Source organism: Terrapene carolina, unplaced genomic scaffold (assembly GCF_002925995.2).
Source record: "Terrapene carolina triunguis isolate 2854851 unplaced genomic scaffold, T_m_triunguis-2.0 Scaffold194, whole genome shotgun sequence".
Taxonomy (NCBI): domain Eukaryota; kingdom Metazoa; phylum Chordata; order Testudines; family Emydidae; genus Terrapene; species Terrapene triunguis.
Window position 1 is genome coordinate 4131807 of NW_020664545.1, and position 26776 is coordinate 4158582.

At 49.6% G+C, this 26776-nt stretch overlaps 1 protein-coding gene across 1 annotated transcript in view; it reads right to left on the minus strand.

Annotated features, from left to right (window-relative positions):
* LOC112113790 (calcium/calmodulin-dependent protein kinase type IV-like) overlaps positions 1-19395 on the minus strand; it is a 42151-nt gene extending 22756 nt beyond the window's left edge. The window contains exons 1-3 of the mRNA XM_024210197.1: positions 19298-19395; positions 5775-5853; positions 3071-3133 (exon numbers count right to left, since the gene is read on the minus strand). Of these exons, the coding sequence (XP_024065965.1) occupies positions 3071-3133; positions 5775-5853; positions 19298-19395 (240 nt within the window). The remainder of the gene's footprint in view (positions 1-3070; positions 3134-5774; positions 5854-19297) is intronic.
* Between the last annotated feature and the right edge of the window lie 7381 nt (positions 19396-26776).

Below are 26776 nucleotides of genomic sequence, written 5' to 3' on the forward strand. Positions count from 1 at the left end.
GACCTGTGAAAAAACCATCCGTTTACAAATGGGCGCTTTTCTTCCAGGAATTACATTACAGCACAGCATGCACAGGGGGCAGGAAGGTAGAACGCAGCCATCTGGTCTCCTGGTAATTCCATGTCAGCTGGGGAAGTAAACAGCCAGGAATAAACCTCTGGAGATAGAAAGGCCGGGAAAGGGGTCCAATCCTGCCCAGCGCACAGCCCCTGCAGCTCAATGGGAAGCGCTGGTGCTAACCCCGGTAGAATTAACAGCTTGAATGTCTGGGACTAGTAGACAGAGCAGCGTGTCGCGTCAGTTACATGGAACCTGACAAGAAGGTCCCATCTAGGCCGACTCCTTCTGTAATTATATCTGTTCCTGCGCGTTACAAATTGTTCCAGTTCAACTGTCATTATCCTCTGAGCGCTGCATTATATCAACGCCGCTCTGCTCATGCTGGCGAGCGGCTGAGAGCTCAGCTGTTGGCAAGAGATGGCCTGGCGTTCTCGACTTTATCTTCCTTTGCAGGATTCGTTACAAACAGGCACTTTTCTTTGGCATTCAATTGATCTCCTCGATAGAAATCGCTTACCGAATGGAAACTCTTAGAGGGGGGAGTCTAGTGGCCTGAATGTCAGAGCTGGAACACCTGAAAGACCCCTGGAAACTCAGACAGTGGCAAACTCCAGCAGGGCTAATTCACATCCTGTCCTTCCCGAGGCAGTGGGTAAAGTGAGTTCCATGCACGGTGCTGCTGGTGGGTGTTTTGAATGAGACCTTTAAAATAAAAATAAACCACGAGGAACAGGGTGGCCTGCCCTACAGCGGGACTGGGATCCTGTGGGTCCTGCAGACCTGGTGCCATAATCGCGGGAATGGGATAAAAATTCAACAAACAATGTGGGAGAGGGTGGGAATGGGTATTGTGGGGCGGGATTAAGAAAACAGTCCCGTGCAGGACTCTTGCCTGCCCCGTAAGGGCCAGAGGCCTGGGGCCAGCTGTCCTGGTCACTAATCAGATGCAGCTGAGCAGGGGATAGATCAAGATCGGCAGGAAGTGGAGTGGGACCACCGAAAGGGACTGTCTCTCACAGGAGTCCTTGGAGAAGGGAGGCAGCAGGTTGAAAGCTCTGGGGATTATGGCTGGGCAGACAGCCCCAGCTGGAAGTTTTGTTTTCCTTTGGAGAGTTTGGTGGCTGGGCCTGGAGGAAAAGGCTAAGGGCTGATTTGAGCCTGGCTGACGGTTTCCCAGGCAGGCGAGGAAGGCTGCCAAGCTGCAGCGCGTGTCTGCTTTGTGCAGAGAGGAATGATGGCACAGAGAAGTCTGGGGAACACACCTCACAGGGAGAGACTTAGGAGCTCCGCTTATTAAGGCCTGGTCTACACTAGGAAATTCGACCAGTTTAACTGCATCACTCAGAGGCGTGAAATATCCACACCCCTGAATGAGACAGTTATACCGACCTGACCCCTGGTGTAGACAGCGCTAGGCCTCCCGTCGACCTCGCTACTGCCTCTCGGGGAGGTGGATTACCTGTGCCAACAGGAGAAGGTGTAGCGTTTTAGGTGTAGACACGTCGCTGTACAGCTGTAGTTAATTCATCTTCCCAAGAGCTATGACATAGTGCCGCCTACACTGGGGGTTAGGTCGGTGGATTTTCACACCCCGAACGACGTAGTTATACCAAAGTAATTCTGTACTGTACTCTAGACCTGCCCGTAGTTTATCAAAAGTCGAGAGGCGGCTTGATCTCGGTCTGCCAGTTCCCCTGTGCAGAGATGGGACCTGAGGGCAGAGGGCTCGAACCTGGCAGGCAAAGGAAGAACAAGGCCCAGGGGGTGAGAGTGGCCGGGAGAAAAATGTCAACTGGAAACAAGGTGCAAATTTTTAAGCGTGAAGGCGATTCGCCGTCGGAGCAGCTTCCCCCATCATCTGCCGCCTTGAAAGGCGCTCATGGGAGTTAGGCACTTAGTTGAATTCCTGCTGACTTTCGGACGGGGGCTAGACATCCAGCTCCCTTAGGTGCTTCTGAAAATCCCATCCTCTATCAAGACTGGCTGGGACTCAACAGATGCTCTCGCTCAGTCGTAAGTTAATGGGCGGGTGGCAGGAGTCACTGGGTGAAACACAATGGCTCGGGTTATGCAGGAGGTCAGGGTAGATCAGGGGTAGGCAACCTATGGCACGCGTGCCGCCTTCGGCACGCGAGCTGATTTTCAGTGGCACTCACACTGCCCGGGTCCTGGCCACCGGTCCAGGGGAATCTGCATTTTAATTTAATTTTAAATTAAGCTTCTTAAACATTTTTAAAACCTTGTTTACTTTACATACAACAATAGTTTAGTTATATATTATAGACTTATAGAAAGAGACCTTCTAAAAACATTAAAATGTATGACTGGCACGCGAAACCTTATATTAGAGTGAATAAATGAAGACTCGGCACACGCACACCACTTCGGAAAGGTTGCCGACCCCTGGGGTAGATACAGGCCATAAGGGACCGCTACAAGAGAGAGGGGTTTGCTCCAGCATCTTTGGCCAAAGATTCCCTGTTTTGCTGCCCACTGTGCGCCGGGCATTGCCCTTTGCCCCAGAGGTGGCTGCATTTCAGTACTGCCACATGGAGAGAGCTTAGGGGAAACAGTTGGGGATCCCATCTGTTATCTTAGGGTTTGAGACCCGTGCCCATCACCTGGGTGAAATGCGCTAGAGAAATCTACAGCATAACAACCAACAAATCAAAACTGCATTCCTTTGGGAAGATACTTTCCTCCCCCCCATAACAAGGTGTGTTTGTGTGTTTCCGTTTCTCTCTGGGCAACAACTGGACCCCGGCGCCCCTGATGAGGGGCCATGGGGTTCTGGGAATCCCAGCATGGGTTAGGGTGCAATACCAGGAGGTTCAGGAGGTAGAGGGCTACGCATATCCACTGCTTCCATCCTTCCTTCTGCCGCTGGCTTGTGCTGGCCTCCCTCAAAATGTTATGGCTATTTACTTCAGGACAGATTCATAGCGGACTCCCGTCTGGGGAGCACACGAGTGGATTTAAGTCACAAAGCAGCCGCACGGTTTGTACTCACAATGTGGGGGTGCGAAAGCCTCAGTAAGACGCCGATTTCCGTCCGTACAATCTTTTTGTCAATCTAAAAATCAATACAATAAAATAAGACCCATGACGCAAATCTTTACATTTTCGAACTCTTCTGGACGTCGGGCTTGAGCAACACATAAATGCAGAGGCCTCTGCTGCTGTTTAAAACCAGGTTGGAATGAATTCTGAGCCGGATTGTATTAACCGCATGTAAATTCTCCCACTTCCACTCAAGCACGTCTTCTAAATACTTATGTGAGGGGAACCCCCAAGAGCAGAACAGAGAGCTGCACAGCTGTGTGGGAGACAGACTAGAGAGTTGAAGAGAGCAGGGCTTCCACCCGCCTTCAGTTAGCTGGTCATGACCCTTTGTACAGAGAGAGGAACTGTAATCGAGAGTCAAGGTTTGAGCTTCACCTGCAGACGATAAACATGTCGGGCAGCAAAGGGGGTTTGGCAAAGGTTGTTTTCAGCCATCTGTTTGGTTCCCCAAATCCTGCGGGTGGTGAGGGCTGGGCTAGTCCCTTAACATCCAAGTCTGCTCTGAGTTATTCCTGACAGCTCACAAGGGGTCATTCCAGCAACCAGGAATTCCCCGGCCATGGTCATAAGAACGGCTGTACTGGGTCAGACCAAAGGTCCATCTAGCCCAGTATCCTGTCTTCCGACAGTGGCCAGTGCCAGGTGCCCCAGAGGGAATGAACAGAATAGGGAATCATCAAGTGATCCATCCCCTGTCGCCCATTCCCAGCTTCTGGCAAACAGAGGCTAGGGACACCTTCCCTGCCCATCCTGGCTAATAGCCATTGATGGATCTATCCTCCATGAATTTATCTAGTTCCTTTTTTAACCCTATTATGGTCTTGGCCTTCACAACGTCCTCTGGCAAGGAGTTCTACAGGTTGACTGTGCATCGTGTGAAGAAATACTTCCTTTTGTTTGTTTTAAGCCTGCTGCCTGTTAATTTCATTTGGTGACCCCTAGTTCTTGTGTTATGAGAGGGACTAAATAACACTTCCGTATTTACTTTCTCCACACCAGTCATGATTTTATAGACCTCTATCATATTCCCCTTTAGTCGTCTCTTTTCCAAGCTGAAAAGTCCCAGTTTTATTAATCTCCCCTCATATGGAAGCCGTTCCATACCCCTAATAATTTTTGTTGCCCTTTTCTGAACTTTTTCCAAGTCCAATGTATCTTTTTTGAGATGGGGCGACCACATCTGCACGCAGTATTCAAGGTGTGGGCATACCATGGATTTATATAGAAGCAATATGATATTTTCTGTCTTATTATCTATCCCTTTCTTAATGATTCCCAACATTCTGTTTGCTTTTTTGACTGCCGCTGCACATTGAGTGGATGTTTTCAGAGAACTATCCACAATGACTCCAAGATCTCTTTCTTGAGTGGTAACAGCTAATTTAGACCCCATCATTTTACATGTATAGTTGGGATTATGTTTTCCAATGTGCATTACTTTGCATTTATCAACATTGAATTTCATCTGCCATTTTGTTGCCCAGTCACCCAGTTTTGAGAGATCCTGTTGAAGCTCTTCACGGTCTGCCTGGGACTTAACTATGTTGAGTAGTTTTGTATCATCTGCAAATTTTGCCACCTCACTGTTTACCCCTTTTTCCAGATCGTTTATGAATATGTTGAATAGGACTGGGCCCAGTACAGACCCCAGGGGGGACACCACTATTTACCCCTCTCCATTCTGAAAACTGACCATTTATTCCCACTCTTTGTTTCCTGTCTTTTAACCAGTTACCAATCCATGAGAGGATCTTCCCTCTTATCCCATGACAGCTTACTTTGCTTAAGAGCCTTTGGTGAGGGACCTTGTCAAAGGCTTTCTGAAAATCTAAATACACTATATCCATGGGATCCCCCTTGTCCACATGCTTTTTGACCCCCTCAAAGAATTCTAGTAGATTGGTGAGGCATGATTTCCCTTTACAAAAACCATGTTGACTATTCCCCAACAAATTATGTTCATCTATGTGTCTGACAATTTTGTTCTTTACTATAGTTTCAACCAGTTTGCCCGGTACTGAAGTCAGGTTTACCGGCCTGTAATTGCCGGGGTCTCCTCTGGAGCCCTTTTTAAAAATTGGCATCACATTAGCTATTAGATGTCTGAACCACGTGCTCCTCTGCACCTGTCAGCTTTCCCCCAGCCCTTTTTTAAAAACTGCTCTACGACCTTTTTAATTTTAAGCGCCAGCAATCTGGTTCCATTTTGGTTTAGGTGGAGCCCATCCTTCCTGTATACGGTCCATTTTTCCCCAGGGCCAGAAAATTCCCCAGCCATGCATGCCTTCACTCCCTCTATCTCCAGGGGATTCTCCCATTTCCCCCAGCCACATGGCTGCTTATTTCTTCCTCTTCCTGGCATTAATTAGTAGCAGCCAAAAGTACCAAGAAAAGAAACATCTGCTTGTATCAATGCAGATGCTTTGCAGTCCAGGCGGAATTTGTAACCGTGCAGTCCTAAATCCAGACCTCAGTGGGGGCCTCTTCACTTATGGGGGAATTTAGGGTTGACCTCAACCTGCTAACTCATGTTGAGACTACAAACTGCCTTGTCTACACGAGGATTTTTCCCTCCCGTTACTTACCACGTGTTGCTAACGCCTGCTCAGAACCTTTCGGAAATCACTGAGGACGGCGTCCCAGGTACTTACCGTCTTCTTCAGGATTTTGGCCGCGTACTGCGTGTGGGTTCCTTTCTCTTCACAGCTGTACACCACGGAAGTGGCACCCCTACAGAAAGAAGGAGAGGTCAACCGTGTTACCAGTCCTCCGGACAGAAAAGCCACGCCTGTTCAAAGACAACCTGCAAAGGGGGGGCTGGTGCACTTTTCAGCGATGCTTTGGGATGGATAAAGAAGGCAGAAAGGAGACTGGAAGATGGTTTGCTGCTTGCTTTTGAAGTTTGAGATTCAGGTCTTGGCTAGCCTGGAAGATGGTCCTTGTCCAAGGGCTAAGGTGCTCACGCCGGCTTTCCAGCTCAGAGGCTGCTGGGCCTCGTCGCATCACATACACCCAGCCTCTGCTTCTAACACGCCTCCTTTTGGGGGCCACTTGTAACTGTGCTGAGGTTGCCTTTTCCAGATCCCGGAGCCGGACTGTGGGACAGGCAAAGCGGAGACTGGACAACCCCACCCTGGGGGTGATACTCCCGCTGGGGCAGGACTTTGCTCAGCACTGTGGGGATGCCCACGCAGCGCAGACCTGAGCTCTGTGGCTCAGAGTCATGCACCTCCCTATGGAGTCGCGGTGCCTTGGTTTAAGGCACGTCTAGTCACCTTGGGCACATGTGGGAAGCAGTGATGTCTAGCGGATAGAGCACTGGAATGGGGCACAGGAGATCTGGGTTCTGTTCCTGGCTCTGCTTCTGGGTGACCTTGGGCACGTCACTTCCCTCTATGTGCCTCAACTTCCCCATCTCTTAAATGGGGGTATGATACTGAGCTCCTTTGTCAAGCGCTCAGAGATGTATGGATGAGAAGCGCTATGTAGAGCGAGGTCTGGTGGCTGTACGCTCACTACTGCAACGACACCACCTGGGCCTCTCTCATCACGCTACCTCCGTGGACTTTTCACAGCTGCAGCCCTGGGGGCGATGGGCACTGTCATGCAGCACGTGGGAGCTGCTGCTCGTTCTGCTGCTGTCGTGCCACCCGAGGGGGATGCAGAGACTGTGACCTTTGATTGCGCCAGGATCAGCGCGCTCAGCCGTGCGAGGGGCTTATATTTCCCCCCTGAATCGCTTCCGGCTTTCCTCGGTAAAACCATTTTAATTAAAAACAGAATACTGAGGCGGTCTAAATCCTTAAGCAGCTTTTAAGACCGAAAGAAGCATCCCCTCCCCCCACGTCCCAGTAAGTGAACCAGCCGCAAGCGGAGGGTGAAGAAGAGATTACATCCTTGTGGGGGAGCGCAAGGGGAGACTCTCGAGAATGTACGACATGTGTGCTCCCTGAACAAGCCTCCAGGGCCACGAACTCCCCCTTGGCACCAGGATGCTAATGCCACCATGGTGCTTTCAATGCACATGATGCCCTGCATGCAAGATCCCACAGCCCAGCCCATAGGTGGGTGTGATCATCCCCATTTTACAGATGGGGAAATTGAGGCACAAAGCGTTCTTATTAGCAACCTCAAGTCACACAGCCATCCAGGCCCATGGCTGGGACTAAACACAGGTCTCCTGACTCCCCGGCTAGTGCTTGGAGCCCAGGACGGTTATTTGGGTACACCCCCACTTTGAGCTGGAGGAGACATACCTGCACTAGGAGCTACCATGCTAAAAATATAGTGGGTGGTGCGAGTGTTGGGAGGGGCTAGCTGCCCTGAGTACAATCCCGAGCCACCATTCACACCTCCAGCTGGAAGTGTGAACATACCCTAGGACTGAGCAGTTGCTGCCTTTAATGATGCGTGTGTTCTTCTTTGCATTAAAGCAGCGAGAGCTTGCATTTAACAGTCACACGGCAATCTGGCCTGCTGGCAGCCGCGGCCTGCCACACTCCACTCGCCGCAGGCTGCTTCCCACGACACTGCGCAGCCCTACGCAACAAGACACCGGCTCTGGGCAGCGCCTGGGCCAGCAGCCCCGAAGACCGACACAAGGAAGGCTACGCACGCCGCAGAGTTTGATCAACCACTTTCCCCAGCCTTGGAGGAACTTTTCAATTCAGCTCCTCTCCTCTTGCAGACGCGACCGGTCACCCCCGCAGAGGGTAAAACTATACTGATAACAAAAAATAACCTCCCTCCCTGTCCTAGTTCTACTGGTTCAAAAATCTGTGTATTAAACTGCAGTGAGAGCGAACATCCAGGGGCTGGCATCAGTTTGCAAACCAGGGCAGGCTATAAGCTCTTCAGGCCCAGTGCGCTACAGAAATAATAACTAAATCGTCAAGAGGATTATCTGGGAGGACTAGCCCGTGGCCCTTCCCACCCGTCCCCTCTTTTGTGCCTTCACCGCTTACACAGCAGCCAGGAGTGGGTCTCGTCATTCCGAGACAAGGAGTCAGGTGGCTTCTGCGCCATGAAAGGCACGCCCGTAGGGTGACCAGATGTCCCGATTTTATAGGGACAGTCCTGATATTTGGGGCTTTTTCTTATATAGGCGCCTAGTCCCCCCCCCCCCCCGTCCCGATTTTTCACACTTGCTGTCTGGTCACCCTACACGCCCGCCATCCGTTAACCAGGAAGAGCTACCAGGCAAGGAGCTTTGCAGACAAGTCCTCTTCCCGCTAGTCTCGCCTGGGCCCCTCCAAGGGGGCTCCCTGGGGTGGTTGTGCTTTGCTGGGATGTCACCCTAATCGCCGGGGCAGGCAGTGAATGTGAGCATGCAGAGCAGGTTCAGGAACGCACGTGCCAGAGCGATGAGGGCTGGGGGAAGAGCATGGATTAAGCTGTGTCTCTGGGACTGATGCTGGTTATTTTTCCAAGGTGGGTGAGGGCAGTGGCCGCCGCGTAACAAGCTCGGCTGCATCTTTAAGCCGCCTCTGTCTCCCGCTCCTGGGCTCTGGTCAGGGCTTCCTGGAAGAGCAGCAAACACTGTCACCCATAGTGTTTGCACACGTGTATTCAGGCTCACAGCAGCCTTATGAGGCAGAGAAGTGCTGCTCTTCCCATTGTACAGGGAAAACAGAGGTGACTTGTCCAAGGACACCTAGTATTGCCAGTAGCAGAGCTGCGAATAGAACCCAGGAGTCCTGATTCCCGCTCCCCTCCAAGGCCAGGAACAGCACCCAGGGGTCTTGACTCCCAGTCACCTGCTCTAACCACTAGACCCCCAAAATGCTTTCCCAGTTTTCTGAGGATCAGCAAAATGGTCCAGGAAAGGTACCAGTGTATAAAATTAAGCCACTTGAAGTTACTAAAGAGGAATCATTACGTTTAAAATCCCCCGCAGTGTCAGTCACTTGCCAGTAATTTTTAGATCTAGTTCACAACATCTCCTAACCACTGGACAGTGAAATCAGCCTACTGCTTGTGTGGCCACGGCACAAGCTTGCAATTTCAGCTGTGATGCAGGATTCCTCTTAGCAGGTTAATTCCCGCTCTGAGTAATCGAACACATTTTATTACTCTTTGATTTTCTTGTCTTGGGGAGGAATCAAGTAAGTGTCAGTTCTGATTCTTTGCCCCCCGTATTTATTCTTCCCATTGCACAGATGGTTGCACAGCGACTCAGTGGCAGAGCTAGGAACAGAACCTTTGCACCCTGAACCTATCGCCATCCGTGCAAAGTTTGAATCCAACACCAGACTTTGATGTGTCTCATCCCTCTGCCGTTCAAGGTGAACGTTCTGCATGGCTACTTTAGAGCCCAAATCCCGCATTTAGGATAATCATTTACACATAATCAGCTCAGAGTTTAAGAGATGCTCAGTTTTGCGTGTCAGTCTACACGCAAGAGCCTCTTACCCTTTGTGTTTTTCAATAACATTATCAGTGGCAGCGGCAGGATTTAGACAAATTAGCTACACCCCAGTCAGTCTGTATCGCTGGCCCAGTCTCTGAGCTTCCAGAAAAGAGTCATCTTCTACTTCTACTTAAAGCTCTGAATAAATAACCGTAATCAACCTTGACTGTGAATGGAGATATAATTGTGTTTGTTTTACAGATGACTGGAAAGTGTGTAACGATGGAATTTGTTGAAAAAAGACTGGATTTGCTTCTAATGCGAGTGTACACTTTATCCAATATCATCGTTTGTGGAGGAGGAGCCAAAGACTATGGGCCGAGTTTTGGCCTGGCTATTGTGAGATGCTCCCGGGTCCAGGGCATTCCAGGGCCATCCTACCAGTGCAGAGGGCTCCCCTGGCTGGTGTGCTGCGGGCTCTATGCACACCCTGCTCCCAGCCCCTAGCTGAGGGACTGGATTGGGGGTTGTGATTGGACCAGTGTACTGCCCTGCAGCTGCCCTATTTCCCAGGGGCCAAGGGAAACAAAGTGTAAATTAGAGCAGCCTTGAGGCTGCTCTAACTTACTCCCAGGGCCTCCATAACCTCAGAATACAGCGAGTACAAACATGGCTGAAAGTCATCCCTGCCCCACGAGCAGGTCCAAAATAACTGCAAATCAGGCCTCAAACATGCAGGCATGGCCACACCTCCAGGCTGGCTGGCCCCCTCCCCTTTGTTAGGTCCTCCCAGTCTAACATGCAAGCAAAGCACTCTAGTCACCCAGTTCCTGCACAGATGTAATTTAAGAGGTTCCCTGCTGCACCTTTTCTCACCTGGGGGCGCCGACACTACTAAGACACAGCAGGATTTTGCATGTTGTACTCAGCGCTGATCGAGAATCCAGCTGCAATTTCTCATCTTACATCACTGAGATGTAGATATTTTAAATTTATACTTATATGACACTGAAAGCTGGATAAAAATCCACATTTTCCCCACCAATAATCAAACAAACATATGAGATTTAAGGCCCTGATCCTGCAAGTCATATCAGGTAGACCCAGGACCCATGTAGATCAGATTTCAGACTCAGGGCCTATCTTTTCTTCCTCACGGCAATATCCTTCAGCAATTAATTTTTCCCCGGAATAAACTATTACCTCACTCGCTGGTTGGCCGTTTTTTGTTCAATCCAGTCTGTCTTTGGAACTGATTTGTGCAATATTCCAAAGCCCTCCTCCCCTGCGCCTGATAAATATCACTTGTCTATGCTCGTTTGTCGGATAATGGCCTTGACACCCCGCTTTATGGATTTCCCCCCACTCCCCCTTTAAGCTGAGTGCTGTGATTCACTGTTTGATTAGAAGAAACTATTGGCTACAAATCAGTCTGCAGAAGGCGTTCTGCTCGGTCAGTTTCAATGCACCAGCGGCAGCGTGGCACTAAGTGACAAATGCATGTGGAGAAGGGTCTTCTATCACCCCAGATTGTATACAGTACTTGACGTTTCAAGTTGTGAAAGAAAAAAATAAAGAGAGAGAGGCGAAGGACTGACAATACAGACAGAGGGTTTTTTTGGGAAGGAACAAAATTAATTTGATTGAAATCTGGACATTTCAACTGCACCCACATTCGAATCCCCCCACCCCCCGTTGCTATTTCTCTCTAGGTATGTGCAGGTTAGGAGGTGACAAAGCCGCTCAGGGCCCCGGATTTGCAGTGGCGGAGTGGGCTGCCGAAAGCTTCCATTGCTAGATAAATAAAACGTCCTTGAGTTGGATTGTAAGTTCTTTGGGGGCAGAGGCTGACTTTTTGTTCGGTGTCTGTGCAGCCCGCAGTGCAATGACGTCCTTGGCCGTGCCGGGAGCTCCTCGGCGCTATCGCAACACAAAGAAATACATAATGGTAAATAAAAACAAAAGCCGGAGCAGGCTATAAATACCCACTCTTACAAAGGCCGGTGTTACAAATGCTTTACTGAAATCAAAGGACACTATCGGAAGGCGCTGAGATACTGCAGTGTTGAGTGCGGTATAAGGACTTACACAGAACACAACAGATCTTAGTTGTGCTGTTGTTTCAAAGTGGTGATACTCAGACTTCAGTGATTCAGGAGCCAAATCAGAGATCAACGTTACCCAAAAGAGCCACAGGAGTGTGAATTCCGTGTTTCATTGTCTATCGTACTATATATTCATGTTTAAACAGTATGGCAGGGAAAATATTTAGTTTATATACTATTATATATATTCTCAATTCTCACAGCAAAATGACTAAGTATTATTATTTTATCACCTACAATTGGTTAATAACATAGTACAAGCATCCTGATTGGTTAATACCTTAGCTTGGTTAGTAATTAAATCACCCAGCATTGTAATAGCATGTGCTGCAAAGAGCTGCAGGAGGCACATTAAGAGGCCACTTGCAGCTCCCGAGTCTCAGTCTGTGTATCCCTCTTTTAAAGGAACAGAACTATTCCCCCCCACCACTAAACTCAGCAGACCTGAGACTGCTGCACACTCCAGCGAGCAGCTGTAGTAAGAACGACCCAGGTACGACCGGGAGTATTGTACATCCACTTTGCGTCGGGGTGAACAACTGTGTGAGGGGCAGCCTGATGGAGGACTGGGCCCTGGACCTGGCTTGTTGGGCCAAATACTGAGACGGTGCTGAGCCCGTGTGACAATTCCCAAGGACATCACTGACAGCTGCAGGTGCTCAGCACATGGTCTGGGCTCTTTTCCCCTTGTCTCTCATCCCTGACGTGTTGGTGCCAAACCTCTCCATCCGCACCCCCCCCCCCCACGCCCTCCCCGCAGAAGGCAGAACACGTGTTTGGGAGGAATTAACTCCTTGACTGCCACTTCTGCTACAGGGCCTCTACAACCCACCTCCATATGCTTGAGTCCTCTCGTAATCCATAAAACTCCCTGAGAATACCCCTTGCCAGTGCACAATTGATGTCAAGACTCTGCATCAGTCCTGCTCCCAGCTCCTGGTATGGGGGCTGTGTTGGAGTATGTATGGAGTGCAAAGCCCTACAGCTGTTGTCTGCTTCCCACAGGGGGCCTGGGGAAACAACATAAGTTACAGCAGCCCTGAGACTGCTCTAAATTACACCAGGGGCTGGATGTTGCAAGAATAGAGGGAACACAAAAGTATCTTAAAGCCCCCATAATCTCCCAACTCTACCCTCCAAGTGCAGGAATGGAGTAACTGAGAATCGGCCCCCTGTCTTTGACAAGAAGGGTAACTGACTCATGGAATGGAATCTCCATTGCAGTCAGTTGTAGCCTCGTCTATTATTATGATCCTTGAAGAGCCCTTGGAACTTAATGCAGATGGATTTTCAAGTTCAAGTATTAGCTTCACATCATTTGCCAGAGAGTAAAACAACCTCCCAAAGTCTATAGAAATGAAATTTAAATTCAGTTCCCTTGGAGCTCATTCATCCTGATTGCTGTGCTATTTTTCTCAGACAAAGCATTAATGAAATCCACATGTCTGCGGTATTAATATCTGGCGACACAAAGCCAAGAGCTAACAGACACTCCACTTGTTCTTTGCCTCTGGTTTTTACGGGCAACCTGGGTTTTTTCCTCCGCCCTTCCAGGGTATTTCATGAATAGAACAGTAGAGCTGGGGAAAAGTTTTCGACCAAAACTTTTTTGGGGCCAAAATGCAGATTTGGGTCGACCGAAATACATCACGAATTCGCGTCGAATTTGCTGAATTGTTTTGGTCGGGAAACAAACAAAATTCTGAAGAAATCAAAATGTTTTGTTTTGATATTTTCCAAAGGGAACGGGTTGATTTGTCAATAAAATTGCCTTCAGTTTTACTTTTAGAAAACATTTTAAAAAGCTCAAAATCTACACAAAACATTTCGGTTGACCTGAAACTATTTTGTTGTTGTTGCTTTCTGACTTGCTGAAAAAGTCACAAAAATTCATTTCGGATCATCCTGAAACGATTTCCCCTCCAATTTTGCCAAACTGCCAGTGAACCGAAAAACCAGCTCTTTGCACAGCTCTGTCTAGCAGCGCATCTGAGCTGTGGTGAGTGAGTTAAGAGCTTTGTTAGTGTTTCTATTCGAGACTGGGATCCTGTCCTGCTCCCTGGGAAGTCAATGGGCTGGAAGTTCTACCACAGCAATGGAATGGGGTCAAACCGTGGAATGCTATGTCAGGATTTAGGCCCAGCAAAGCGCTGAACGTCGCCACCTGCTAAATCAAGAGCTGCTGGAGACAACGGGCAAACCCTCATTCACGTGGGGGTGAAACTGACCCACCCCATGCACACGGCCAGTGCAAAACCCGTGCAATAGCGATACCCTATTTTGAAGGCTTAAGTGGGGCTTGAAGGCTGCATGTCTTATAGTGACACTGTGCATGGCGGGTGAATCACACCCAACCCCAGTCCAGTGGTGAACTTTCCATTGATTTCAGTAGTCCAGGATTGGGCCTTAAATCAATGGGTTTAGTCACGTGAGTAAAGGCTACTTGTGCGTGTGAAGGGTTGCTGGCTCAGGCTCCGGATATTGAAGAGCTACGAGTGCAAAAAAAAGGAAAGAAATAGCCGAGCTTTTGCTCCAGTGACACGAAGGTACTTTGTCGGCAGCTGTGCAGAGCGTTGTTCTCTAAGGGCCCCTGGTGTCAGTAGGTGTCGATGCCAAAGGGTGTTGGATCAGGCCTTAAAATAGCCTGGTGCCTTTGTGGATGGGCAGGGATCTGAAGTGAAAACCCACAGAGCTATTTCATTTCCAGTTCTCTACAGCTGCCATTCTAAGGTGTATCTATGGTCCCCATAACCGTAACATCAGAGCACCTCACAACCTGCCAATGCATTTACCCTCACAACCCCCTGGGAGGCGGGGCCTTGCTAATATCCCCATTTTACATATGGGAAATTGAGGCCTGGAGCGGTTAAGTGATTTGCCCAAGGTCACACAGGCAGTCTGTGGCAGAGCAGGGAATTAAATTCAGGTCTCCTAAAGCTGAAGTTAGGTGCCCTAATCAGTGCACCATCCTAGCTCAGTTGTTCCTGCCCCTTTCTACTTCTTGCGCATTTCTTGAGCCTCTTGAGCTCATAGCTGATAGCTGAGTAAAGCAAACAGATTTAAAAGCTCTTCTGTGCTTGTGGCCATGATACGGTTTAACAGGTCACAAGGAAGAAAAAAGAATCAGCTTTTAAAAAGAGTCCCTAATTAAGGATTTACACACACAGGCTCAGTTACGCTTGTTGCACAGATCAGGATAAAAATATAAGCGCTTTAAAACATTCCTAAACTGTGTATTTATTGGAACAGCCCTCAGGACCTATCGCTAAGATTAATGCACGTTTTAAACCTGCCCAATCTCACCTCCACTTCCAAGAAAGAATTTCCTTTGTGCATTTGCAGATTTTTCATTTTTATATTAGGTTGTTTAATAATGACCGGTAAGCATTGAATGGGAAACTCACAAGGCAAGCGAGCTAGCTGGTTAAAAATACAAAGGTTCCTTCTCTAGAAAGCCCTTGTAGGCAACGGTTTGAAACAATGTTGGTCCTAAAACCAAAAATACCCACATCTGTGGTTTGTTGCCCTCCCTCCCTTTTTCATTTTGATCACTAGCAGTAACTACCCAAGGGCAGGGCATTCCCAGGGATTACAGGCATGAGGTTCTCAATTGGTCATTGATCTGCACAACGCTTGGAGATTGCTCATTGTTTTAATCAAACAACAAAGAAGAATTAATTCCCAAGAGAAGCCACTGGGATGACAGCAAAATCTGACTTCCACTGTCCGCTGACAGAAAATTGTCTTCAATAGAGCTGGTCACATTTTCCCTTGGAAGTTTTTTCACAAGGAAATCTAGATTTAAAAAAAAAAAAACATTTTGGGGATTTTTTGGTGGAAAAAAAAAAGAATTTCTGGCAAAAAAATATTTTTTCAACATTTTAAAATGGCAAATGTTGAGAAACTGACTTTTTTTTGGGGGGGGGGGTATTTTTGAAATTTTTTGTTCAAAAATTGTGGGTTTTTCTGACTGTTTTCCAACTGGCAAAGGTTGGACATGTTCGTGGAACCAAGTCCGGTTTTCCAGCCAGCACTAATCTGAAGGCTCCTAAATTTGGTCCTGAATTTACCTTGTAGCATCCAGTTATAGTAGACCCAGCCCAAAATCTCTCATTGTTTCTTCCCATGACCCAAATCCCACAATCCTCTGCAACCACAAAGGACCATGGAATATAAACCCGAATGTCTACACCGCAATTTTATAGCCCCCACAACCCAAGCCCCTTTAAGTCAGCTGATCCGGGCCAGCTGCAGGCGTTTTACTGCAGTGTAGACACACCCAGAGAGTCTCATTTCATTACACAACCCTAACCATGGCAGAGTTGTCTAAGAGTCTCAGCGAGGATGACCCGAGCCCTGCCCTGGATTGTAATGGTCTCATCTTGAGAGACCCAGAGCGCTTGCTAATCCTACTGAAAGCAATTGGCAGTGCTCAGCACTTCTTTGGATCTGCCCTGGAATATGCAGCCTTGGCCCAAGAGACTGAAGCTCTAGTCTGCTCACTTCCCCCATCTGAACAAAGTCCTGTCCCCCAGGTAGATGTACAGGGCTCTGTAAGCACGGAGGGCCTGGTGCCCAGTGGTGCTGGGGATTCACAACCTCCTTTGAGAGCCGCTTGCCAGTGCTTTAGGAAATCAGGCCCTGAGGATTGTTCTTAACCAATGGGAGCTGCAACAGCTAGACGCAGCAGGGTACAGGGTTGCCAACCCCAAACATGCACAAATTGCAAGCCCAGCCCTCCAGCCTCATGCGTTTTTGGCTTACCAATTATGAGAATAAAAAAAACCCCTCTTTTGGAAAATGATGATGTTGTTTGGTGCATTGATTCTATTTATTTATTTACTTCTGTTGCGGTAGCATCCAGGAGCCCCATTCATGGACCAGAACCTCCCTGCGCTAGGTGCTGTGCAAACACTAACCAAAAAGATGGCCCCAAGATCTTACGTTTGTCTGCTGGGTGCTGAGCCTTTAAGTTTCATGTTTGCAAGCTTTTCTCTGCAGCCATGAGGGCTAGAAGCTTGTTTTGTTTAAATGAAAGCTGAGAGTCTCACCTAATCACCTGACTCCAGGAGCAGGCACTTTTGGAAAAGCACCAAATACTGCAAGACTCATGACAAAATCATGGGAGTCGGCGACACGTATTTAAGGGCAAGTTTTTAGTTTTACCTTCGCACTTCCTGCCTAGGCTTCCATCAGACTTTTATGTTACATGGATATTTGCAATGCAAATTACTTACAGGCAACTTCTAGAGCTGATCTAGAAGGCCGAGACCACAGGAGGGCTTCAACATTCCAGCTTCAAACTCGCCTGAACTTTAGGGGGTACTTCCAATCTGAACCAAGCTCCAGAGCTGGGTTTTGCAAATTGCCCATTTCTTTGTAAGGGCCCAAACCAAGGGCCAGCTACTGGTCCGCAGGAGTCTTTCTGCTGACTTCAGTGGGATTTGGATCAGAGAAACTCTGTGTCTACTAACTTACACGACCACACCGGTCTCTCCCATCACTTTGTCCTCTCACCCTCTGCCCCGCCCCCTTCGTCCCACTGTCTATTGAATCACCTAGAACCTGATCGAAAGCCCACTGAAGTAAAGGGGAGTCTTTCCATTGACATCAATGAACCCTTTGCATAGTGTGAGCTCTCTGGGGCAGAGACTGTCTATGTTATTGGTTTGTACAGCGCCTAGCACCACAGGGCCTGGATCCCTGACTGAGCGGCCCCCTTATGCGCTACTGCAATGCAAATAAGAAATAATAAGAAGTGACCCTCGCTGGAGAAAACGATTGCTCAAAAAGACACATTCTAGGGTTTGAAGCACAACGTTTGGCTTACTTTAAAATCTCATTTTTCTCCGACATAGAGACGAGTCTGGAAATTTCACCCTGGAAATTTAGCGCAAGTCCCGACATAAACAAAGCAGGGCACAGGCCCTGCCTGTTATGAGAGCACCGCTCCTTGTTAGGACCTATCAGAAAGAACTTGCAGGTCTGTCCACCGAATGAGCTCTCCACAGCCGCTGTCATTAGCTCTATAGTCCAGACTGACAAGAGAGCTGGTGAGCACCAGTTGTGATGGTGGACAAAAGCCCGGTAGGACTTGGACTGAGACCCACCACACCCATTGCACATCAGCCCCGCAAGGCCCGGGCAGGGAGTAACCACTTTTACAGAACTTCCTTTGCAAAATGGGGCAGATTCAAATCCGAGGCTCTGGTCCTTGTTATCAATTCCTGAACTATCTGGTGCTTAAGGACATAGAACATCCACACTGGGTCAGGCCAATGGCCCATCTAACGCAGTATCCTGACTTCTGACAGTGGCCGGTGCCAGATGCTTCAAAGGGAACAAACAGAACAGGGCAATTTCAAATGATCCATCCCTTGTCATCCAGCCCCAGCATCTGGCAGTCAGAAGCTTAGGGACATCAAGAGCATGGGGTTGCATCCCTGACTATCTTGGCTAATAGCCATTGATGGATCTGTCCTCCAGGAACTCATCTAGTTCTTTTTTGAACCCAGTTATAGTTTTGGCCATCACAACATCCCCTGGCAAGGAGTTCCACAGGTTGACTGTGCATTGTGTGAAGAAATACTTCTTTGTGTTTGTTTTAAACCTGTTGCCTGTTAATTTCATTGGGCGACCCCTGATTCTTGTGGTCTGTGAAGGGGTAAATAACACTTCCCTGTTCACTTTCTCCACCCCAGTCATGATTTTGTAGACCTCTCTCATAGCCCCCTTAGCCGTCTCTTTTCCATGCTGAACACTCCCAGTCTTTTTAAACTCTCCTCATACAGAAGCTGTTCTATGCCCTTAATTATTTTTGTTGCCCTTCTCTGTATCTTTTTCAATTCCAATATATCTTCTTTGAGATAGGGTGACCAGAACTGCACGCAGTATTCAAGGTGTGGGCATACCATGGATTTATATAGTGGCATTATGGTATTTATTGTTTTATTATCTATCCCTTTCCTAATGGTTCCTAACATTCTGTTCGCTTTTTCGAATGCCGCTGCGGATGTTTTCAGAGAACTATCCACAATGACTCCAAGATCTCTTTCTGGAGTGGTAACAGCTAATTTAGACCCCATCATTTTGTATGTATAGTTGGGATTATGTTTTCCAATGCGCATTACATTGCATCTATCAACAATGAATTTCATCCTCCATTTTGTTGCCCCGTCACCCAGTTTTGTGAGATCCCTTTGTAACTCTTCGCAGTCAGCTTTGGACTTAACTAACTTGAGTAATTTTGTATCGTCTGCAAACTTTGCCACCTCCCTGTTTACCCCTTTTTATAGGGAGGAGGCACCCCTCCGCCTGGTGACTCATGGCAGAGCTCATTTCTTGACATGCCTAAGTCACTCCTGGAGAAGGTGGGAGAGTAGGGAATAATCTGAACATCAATCAAGAGCCATTGAAGACACTCTACCCTTTACAGGGTCAGGCTCCAGAGAAGGAAAGGCCCAGTCCTATAAACCCTGAACTGATCTCCCCCATCACCTACCAGATATAATCCTGGTCCTGGGCTTGGTTTGCACGATCTAATGAAAACAATTCGCCCCTCTCTCCCATCCATTGGGAGACCCTCTCCACATTTCACTCCAGGCTCTTGACCTACCCGTCCCGTGCACTTGACCCCCAACTGCAAGAGGCACCGTTAGGAGCAAGAGACGCAAAGCTCACCCACGCCACGAATCAAAATCCGATAACCTCAAACCGTTACCTTCCCAGTTCCGGGCCCATCGTGTAGAAGTCCTCCAGGGCAGAGTTGCGGTGGGACCCGTCAATCCAGTACTCCACTCCGGGGTTGGAGGTAGGCATGTTGGGGGGGCCGCAGAAAGGAATTTCCTGCTAGGGAAAGAGATTGGAATCTTGCTGTGACTTCCCACCCTCCACACCTAGTCTAGTGTCAAACATGCAGATGGACTAAAAAGCAGTTCTCGGGATTCTCTGGTGGAATAAAATTATATCCACAAATCTCTGTCCTTACGGACCTGCACACTGGGCTTAGTCAGATCGATTCCTCCCTCCTGTGTTTTTCATGATGTCTCTGCACGCCCCCTTATTTTTCATGTCTTTTCAATGCCAAAACCTGATTTTCATAGACTCTGCCAGCAATGCTAGCTGAAGCAGGGATCTCCCTCCATGCACATAAGGAGAGACAGCAAATATTCCTGCACATTGAGGATGGTCACTTTAGGAGATGTGTGTCTTGGTATTTTTCTCAGGAGACGGCAGAAATCAAGACATCAGGGGTGTCCTCTATTTCTGGAACATGCTTCCTTCTGCCGGTGGCTTGCATCATCCTGAATCCTTTCAGCTAGTTGCTCTTTGCAACTTGATTAATATTCATTTTGATTTCATTACCGAACATAACCGCAGAGAAGGAATCGCTGCGTATTGAAGCATCGCTCTCATGAATCCTTTGTGCGCATTTGTCCCCGATTCAAGGTTTGCTCTTTAAAGTCCCAAACATTTTGGGTTAGTTGGCAAGAAAAACACCCCCGCCTCGGATTGCACCTTCACGTCTGTTCCACTACGGTTCTGCTTCTTTGACCCGATGCTCAAGGCCCGTGCTGCAAATTGTCCCAAACTGGCTGGGCCATCCCAGAGCAACTCCCAGATTTGCAATCTTGGAAGATTTCCGATATGTGCTGACCCGCTGAAATTTGCAGCTTGTGGTCCCAGCCCTCTTGGCTATGGAAAATCCCAGGATTTCACGTTTCAGATGCCTCCCTCGTCCGCAAAGAGAAGGCTAGGGAGAGGCAGGCAGTTTGGCATCTGTGCAAGCAATTCAGCACTGCATTCAAAAATCAGCGCACAGGTTTCTCTCTCGCTGTGTCATTCTTGGGGGGCTCGAGGAAGGCATAACACCACGCCCGGCAGCTGCAGCGTACAAGTGACCTTTATGAGAAACACCAACGATTTCTAGCCCCTCCTTTCTAGCTGGCTCTCTTGTGCCACCAAATGGCTCTTTGCTCTCACTGCAATCTCCTTCAGAGCACAAAAAACCTACCTGACAGCTGGTTCCTTAAATAACCCCGGTCATGTCACCCAATGCATTCATATTACTAGTATATATCATAGGAACAAATAGAGGCCTCCTCACATCCAAGATCAGAGCCCCATGGTACTAGGTACAGACACAAAATAAAACGGTGCCTGCCCCGATGAGTTTACAGACGCTGGGGGAAAGGAAGGATTCTTATGCCACATTTACAGATAATACCTAGCTCTGATACAGCACTTTTCATCAATCTTTTGTTCTTTATGCAACCAAATAATATGTAGAAACCACACCGGCCCAGTGGGGGTCCCAATAACTATGTTCACTAGCTACACACCCGTGGTCTAGCTGCATACACATACTGCTGCTCCGCCCGGTTTGTAAAGCATAGAACATAGTGAGCACCACAAGAGGGCTCACACACTATTTAAAGGGGGATTTCCAATTCCTCTACACTATAAAAACTGAGGTTCAGGGAGCTTAAGGGTGAGCTTTGCAAAAGTACTCAGGATTAACCAAACTCTGCTCCCGCTGAAGTCAGTGATAAAAGTCTCATTGGTTGCAATGGGAGGAGAGCTAGGCCTTTTGAAAGCTCCCATCCTCCTTGAGCTGTCCCAGGGTCACAAGCTGTGGTGGGGCCAGGAATTAAACAAAGATCTGTAGCCACCTGCATGGAACTTGGAGAGAAGAGCACAGGTTGCAGGAGGGAAGTGTTTGGCGGAGGCACCGGGAGGTCGGTCTGTGTGCACATGGCTAGAATGCTCGCTGCAGCGTCTCAGCAAATAGTTCTCTTACTAAACAGCCAGTTGAGTTGCAAGCATGGACTCCTTTTATGTTCTGACCACGCAGGCCGTGCCTCAAACAAGATCAAATGTATCCCTGGCTGGTGCCCTAAGCACAAAACTATCCTTCCAATCCAGTCCCAACCCCACACAGCCGGGCTGTGACTTTCACCCAGCCAATAGCCAAGCACCCCTAGGATGGGCAGGCTTGGCTTGTAAATGGGTCCTGGGCTTAGCTGGAGGGGAACGGAGACTTTAAGGCCTGACACTGAGAGGAGCTGAGCCCCTTGACTTCTGTGGGTGTTGCCGATGCTCAGCAAATCTCAGATCCTGTTAGATTCACTCCCTCTGGGACACCTGGCATTGGCCACTGTTGGCAGACAGGATGCTGGGCTAGATGGACCCTTGGTCTGACCCAGTACGGCCATTCTTATCCAGGCCAAATTTGTCCATCAACACACTGAGTTCTCCAGGAGAAGTGTCCACATAGAGGGAACACGGGTCTAGTGATTAGCGCACGGGACTGGACATCAAGGGAACTGGGTTCTATGCCTGACTCTGACATCTACTTGCTCTCTGATCTCAGGCAAGTTACAGCGCCTGTCTGTGCCTCAGTTTCCCCACCTGCAATCGGCTAACACCTCCCTGTCTCACAGGGGTGTGGTGGGGATCTGCGATCGATGGGAGCTAGAGAAGTGTAAGGTAACATTGTCCTTGATCTAACTCTCTTGCAAGCCCTGTGGCTTCCTTCCATGCTGCTTGCCTTCTTCTCTGACCAGCGAAGGTGGGAACAGATCGCTGCAGGAAGGAAAGTGCTTCCCGCTGGGGCAGTGCCCTGCTCTTCCTCTGCCATGGCAAGTTTGGCTCTTTGGAAAGGCAGCAGAGGCGGGGATCAGCTCGCAAGCCGCAAAGGGGAAAGCAGTCGCTTCTCAGTCAGGAGCCCTGAGACAATGCAATGAGGTGGGGCGGATGGGCCGTCCCCCAACCTCCAGCAGGCAAAAATGAAACACAATCCCTCAGCGTCCGTGTAACGACGACTCCGCCCCGGCATCGCCCATCAGCAGGGTTTGGACCTGGAACCCTCACCACAGATCTCTGCCGCTCGAGTGAAAGGAGTAGCTCCTTTAGCTGGTAGCGGTGGTAGGATGTTCTCTTGGAGCAGCCGGCAGAGGAGGACGCTCTGCCAGCGTGTTGTGTTTGTGGGCAGGCCGAGAGGGCCTCTTTTCTTTTCCAGGGGGAACCTGCTGCAGGTGGAAGGAAGCCTTTATTTATCTGCAGAACAGCATGGGAAGAAGCACCTCTGGCTTTCCACCCTCCCCCCTGGCCTGGGAACGCCCTGCAGTGTAGACATACCCTGAGTGGAGGCTGCTGCCTACGGTGATGGTGTTATCTGCAAGAGAGACAACCACCCGCTAAGAAACAGACGGAGCAACTCAGCTCATTTCCCCACTCCGGGCCGGTGAATTACTCCCAGAGGGTGCCCAGTCTGGGCTAGATCTGAACGAATAGCAGACGGTGAATCTCTCCACAGCCCCATCCCACAAGCCCCCCGAGCCATCCAGTCCCTGGGGGTAACAGGCTAGTGTGGGTGTCAGGTTTGCTTCTGGCCGCCTGACGGTCTGTCCTTGGGGCCGATTGCCACGGGGCCGGAGCCAGCGGCGAATCCGTTTCCGACGTCTCTGGAGAAGTGAAAGATGGTGGCGCTCGCGGCCGTGAGGACGACCGTTGCAAGGGCACTGGGAATGGAGCTGAGATTAAACCAATTCAGCAATTTGGCCCTACCCTATAACCTGAGGCTAGACACCTAAATGTCCCACGGGGAGTGAGGGAGCCCCAGATCCTCTGAGACATTTAACCCGAGACCAGACAAAGCCCTGTGTTGGGAGGGGACAGACTGCTTGATGTGACAGATCTTTACCTTCTGTAATGTCAGTGATTCAGGGCTAGATCAGCTACGTGGGATCCTCTCCCCCGGGGCAACCACCTATTCCCCCTTAGTCCCACTCCCTCAGGCTGGAAAGCAGCTAATTAATTATTATGGCACGGGTGGGGCTGGCCCCATCTCCCCTGAAAGGGGCATCACCCTGTGACAGTGCTGCATTGAGCCCCAGGAAAGGTGTGGTCCCTGGTAAACTAGAGGGACAAAGCTGGAACTCAATCTGCGTGGAAGCAGGTTTCTGGTTGTTTTCTGCAATAAAGGCCTCTTCCTTAATGTTTGTGGTTCCATTTATCATGACAATCCCATGCCTCCTGGGCCAACCTGCCCACCCTACACAGCCAGAGTCAGATAGGAAGGATTTTGATTTGTGCTTTTGCCTTCCAATTCTTAAGGATGGAAAATAATTCCTGTCAGTTCCCGCGTGGGGTGAGAAGTGGTTCACTAACACTCAAGCATAAATCTTCCCAAGCCTACCTATAGCCTCAAACTCATGCACCTTCCATGCACATAGTGACATCAGTGATTCTGATTCAGTGCAGTGCGGAGAGGAGTGAACCAAATTCCCGCCCCACCCCCGGGCAGCAGACCATGGGCCAGATCCTCTGTAGCTCCAGTGACTACACCCACTGACACCAGCTGAGGGTTTTGGCCCTGTAACTTCAGAGTCGCCAGCTGTCACTAGAGCGGAATTTCCGTTTAGAGTTTGCTTGTGTGCATGCAATCGGCTTGCACTGGGTACAGTCCTCTTCCCGGGGAGAGCGTGCTTTAGGAAAAGGCAAATCTGGATTAGCCCAGAGGAGACGCCGCAACATGAGAATGCCCCAGTGGAAAACTCGCCCCTCCTGCTGCGGGGTCCGGTTCCATGGTGACCTTCCTTAGCTGTCAAGGACTATCTGGAGACTCCTTTAGAGCTCGTCAGTACACTTCTTAGCCTGCCCGTGGGGCTCCGTGCAGAGCAACATGCATGTGGTCCTAAGGGGAAATGCACTGCACCTCTTAAATGCTGCCTAGGCCTTGTGCTAGCCCCTCTCCACAGGGGTGAATTTCCCGCTGCCTGGGTTTAACATGCCACCTGCACCGTGACCCAAGACCCTGGCGTCCCAGGAAATAGGGGACTGGGCCCATGTGGCAGTGAGAAGCTCTGACCCCAAAGGCCCCCGTGGACCCTTCCCTGGCATCCTCCTGGCTCTTCGGTCTCAGGGAAAAGGAAGGCGTCTATCTGCAGCATATGTTGCTTGAAGACGGAGACGCTTCCTCCGTGACCTATTTTCCCGGTTAACTGGGCTACGCAATGTTTCGGCCGCCACTAGTGATCTCCCTCCTGGGCGCTCGCACAGCAAGGGCACGCTCTGGTCGAGGCTCTCTCTTGTTTTCTGAAATGCACAAAGTGGAGGCTGTGTGTGTGTGTGTGTGTGAGTGAGAGAGAGAGAGATAGAGAGAGATTCCTTTGCTGGGGGGGGTCCCAGATATCTTCCAGCACCGCAGGGCGTTCAACCCAGCCAACAGCCCCGCTCAGCCTGCAGCTCGGATGGTCACCGTGATGGAGTTAGGCCCTGGTGTCAGAAAGTTCTGGATTCTGGCTGCCTACAGGGATGTCTACACTACAGCCGCTCCACACAACTACGGTGCTGCAGCTGTGCCGACAGAAGGGGCTTTTCCTTTGCTGTAGTTCACCCACCCCCTTGAGAGACAGTAGCAAGGTCGAAAGCAGAATTCTTCCATCCGCCTTGCAGTTTCTACACAGGGGGTTAGTCAGGGCCAGATTTCCAATTAGGCACAGCAGAGCAGGCATAAGATATACCACATCCAGAACGTCTTTCACGTGTCTGTCTATCTATCCATCCCCGTACACACCCATCTATTTACCTAACAGGATCTGCATTCAGATGGGACAGGTGAAATATGACTCCCCCTGAGTGTTGAAATGCATTTGGAGGATGGAGAGAAACCGAACTGGTTACATCCCCACCTAGAACAGAGTCTCAGCCACGCCCTGAGGAACAGAACAACCCAGATTGGACTCCAGCTGTGCGTTCTCTGCTGCTCCAGCAGGGACTCTGGTGAAGAAGTTTTGGGTGTTGGGTTTGGTGTGGAGGGGGCTGGCTGGTGTTTAGTGGCCTGTGATGTACAGGAGGTCAGACGTGGGAGTCCCTTCTGGCCTTAAACTCCAAGGAGTCAGAAGTCCAAGGGGCAAGGGAACCTCCTGGAACAATTTCTCCAGGCTCTCTCCCCAGCTCTTTTCCAGGCTCTTGCACTGAGCAATGGCTCCCAGAGCTTCCCCTGAAGATCCACTTCCCGCCCTTGGCTGAGTTCTCAATCCACGGCAACCCTTAATCCAGGGCTACTGCCAGTTGGCTCCCTGCAGTGTTTCACTTCCCAGGCACTTGCAGAGGTTCAGACCGCCAAGCACTGGACACCACAGATCTTTCAAGAATCAAAGTCTTTCACCTTTCCCAGTATTCTTAAAGAATTGCAATGTTGACTTTTGTTATAGGGCCCCTTTCGCCTGCTGCTCTCATTCGGTGTTGCAGCAAAAATGTGGATACTTTAAGGCCTCTGTGTTTTTCCTAGTGATCCTGCCCCCCTTTCGATGGTGCACCCTTTGCACTCCCACAGGAGAGGGTCGGCTGTTTCCTGGACCGTGCCCATCCCACATAATCCAGCTCCGTGTTTGGTTCCTAGTCACAAATCACTATTTAAGCCCCAATGGCCAGTCACTGTTCTAAACAGGGCCCCTTCGCTCTGTCTCTCCGGGCTGTGGGGCACATCAGCATTCTCAACTCGTGGGCGTATTTCACAGCTCACCCCCTTGTGCTCCGTGTGTTCTCTCGTTAGACTCACCCCCCAGCGCCGACGCCTCGTTAATTGCACCCTCCGGGTGCACCCGGGTGTGTTAATTGGCCTCTCTGCCCCACACTAACCATTTCACCACCCCCACCCCGCAGACACCACTTAAAGCCTATTTTGGGGTGATCTACGCGGTGCCTCGGCTCTGCACAGGGGTGAATTCCACCCTATGCCAGGGCTTTGCCCCCCTCATCATCTAGAACTCGCAGCAGGGCAGTCCCCATCCCGGGTCAAACGTCAACCCTGTGGATGCAGCTGTTTCCGTTGAACAGAGAATGCGAGACCCTCCCACTGCTGGGCTAGAAAACACCCCTAAAGCAGATGGACGCAAGGCCTGATTTCTAAAGTCCACCATCAACATGTCTCTAGATCTTAAAAGGGGCATGAAAAAAGCTCCCTCTGTCTTGTGGGTCAGAAACCAGCCAAGCGGCAAGCACCTTTGCCAGTTTAAATCTTCCTTAATGCCGCCCCGGGGAGGCAGTCTGATTAGCAAAGCATATTTGCAGTAGATACATTTTTAATTAAACAGTACGTTGTTTGCCCTCACCCCCTCGCCTCCAACGAGGGTTAGCTGCTGGCAGCTTTGATCTCAGACAGATGGCTACTGCTAAGATATTACAACCTACT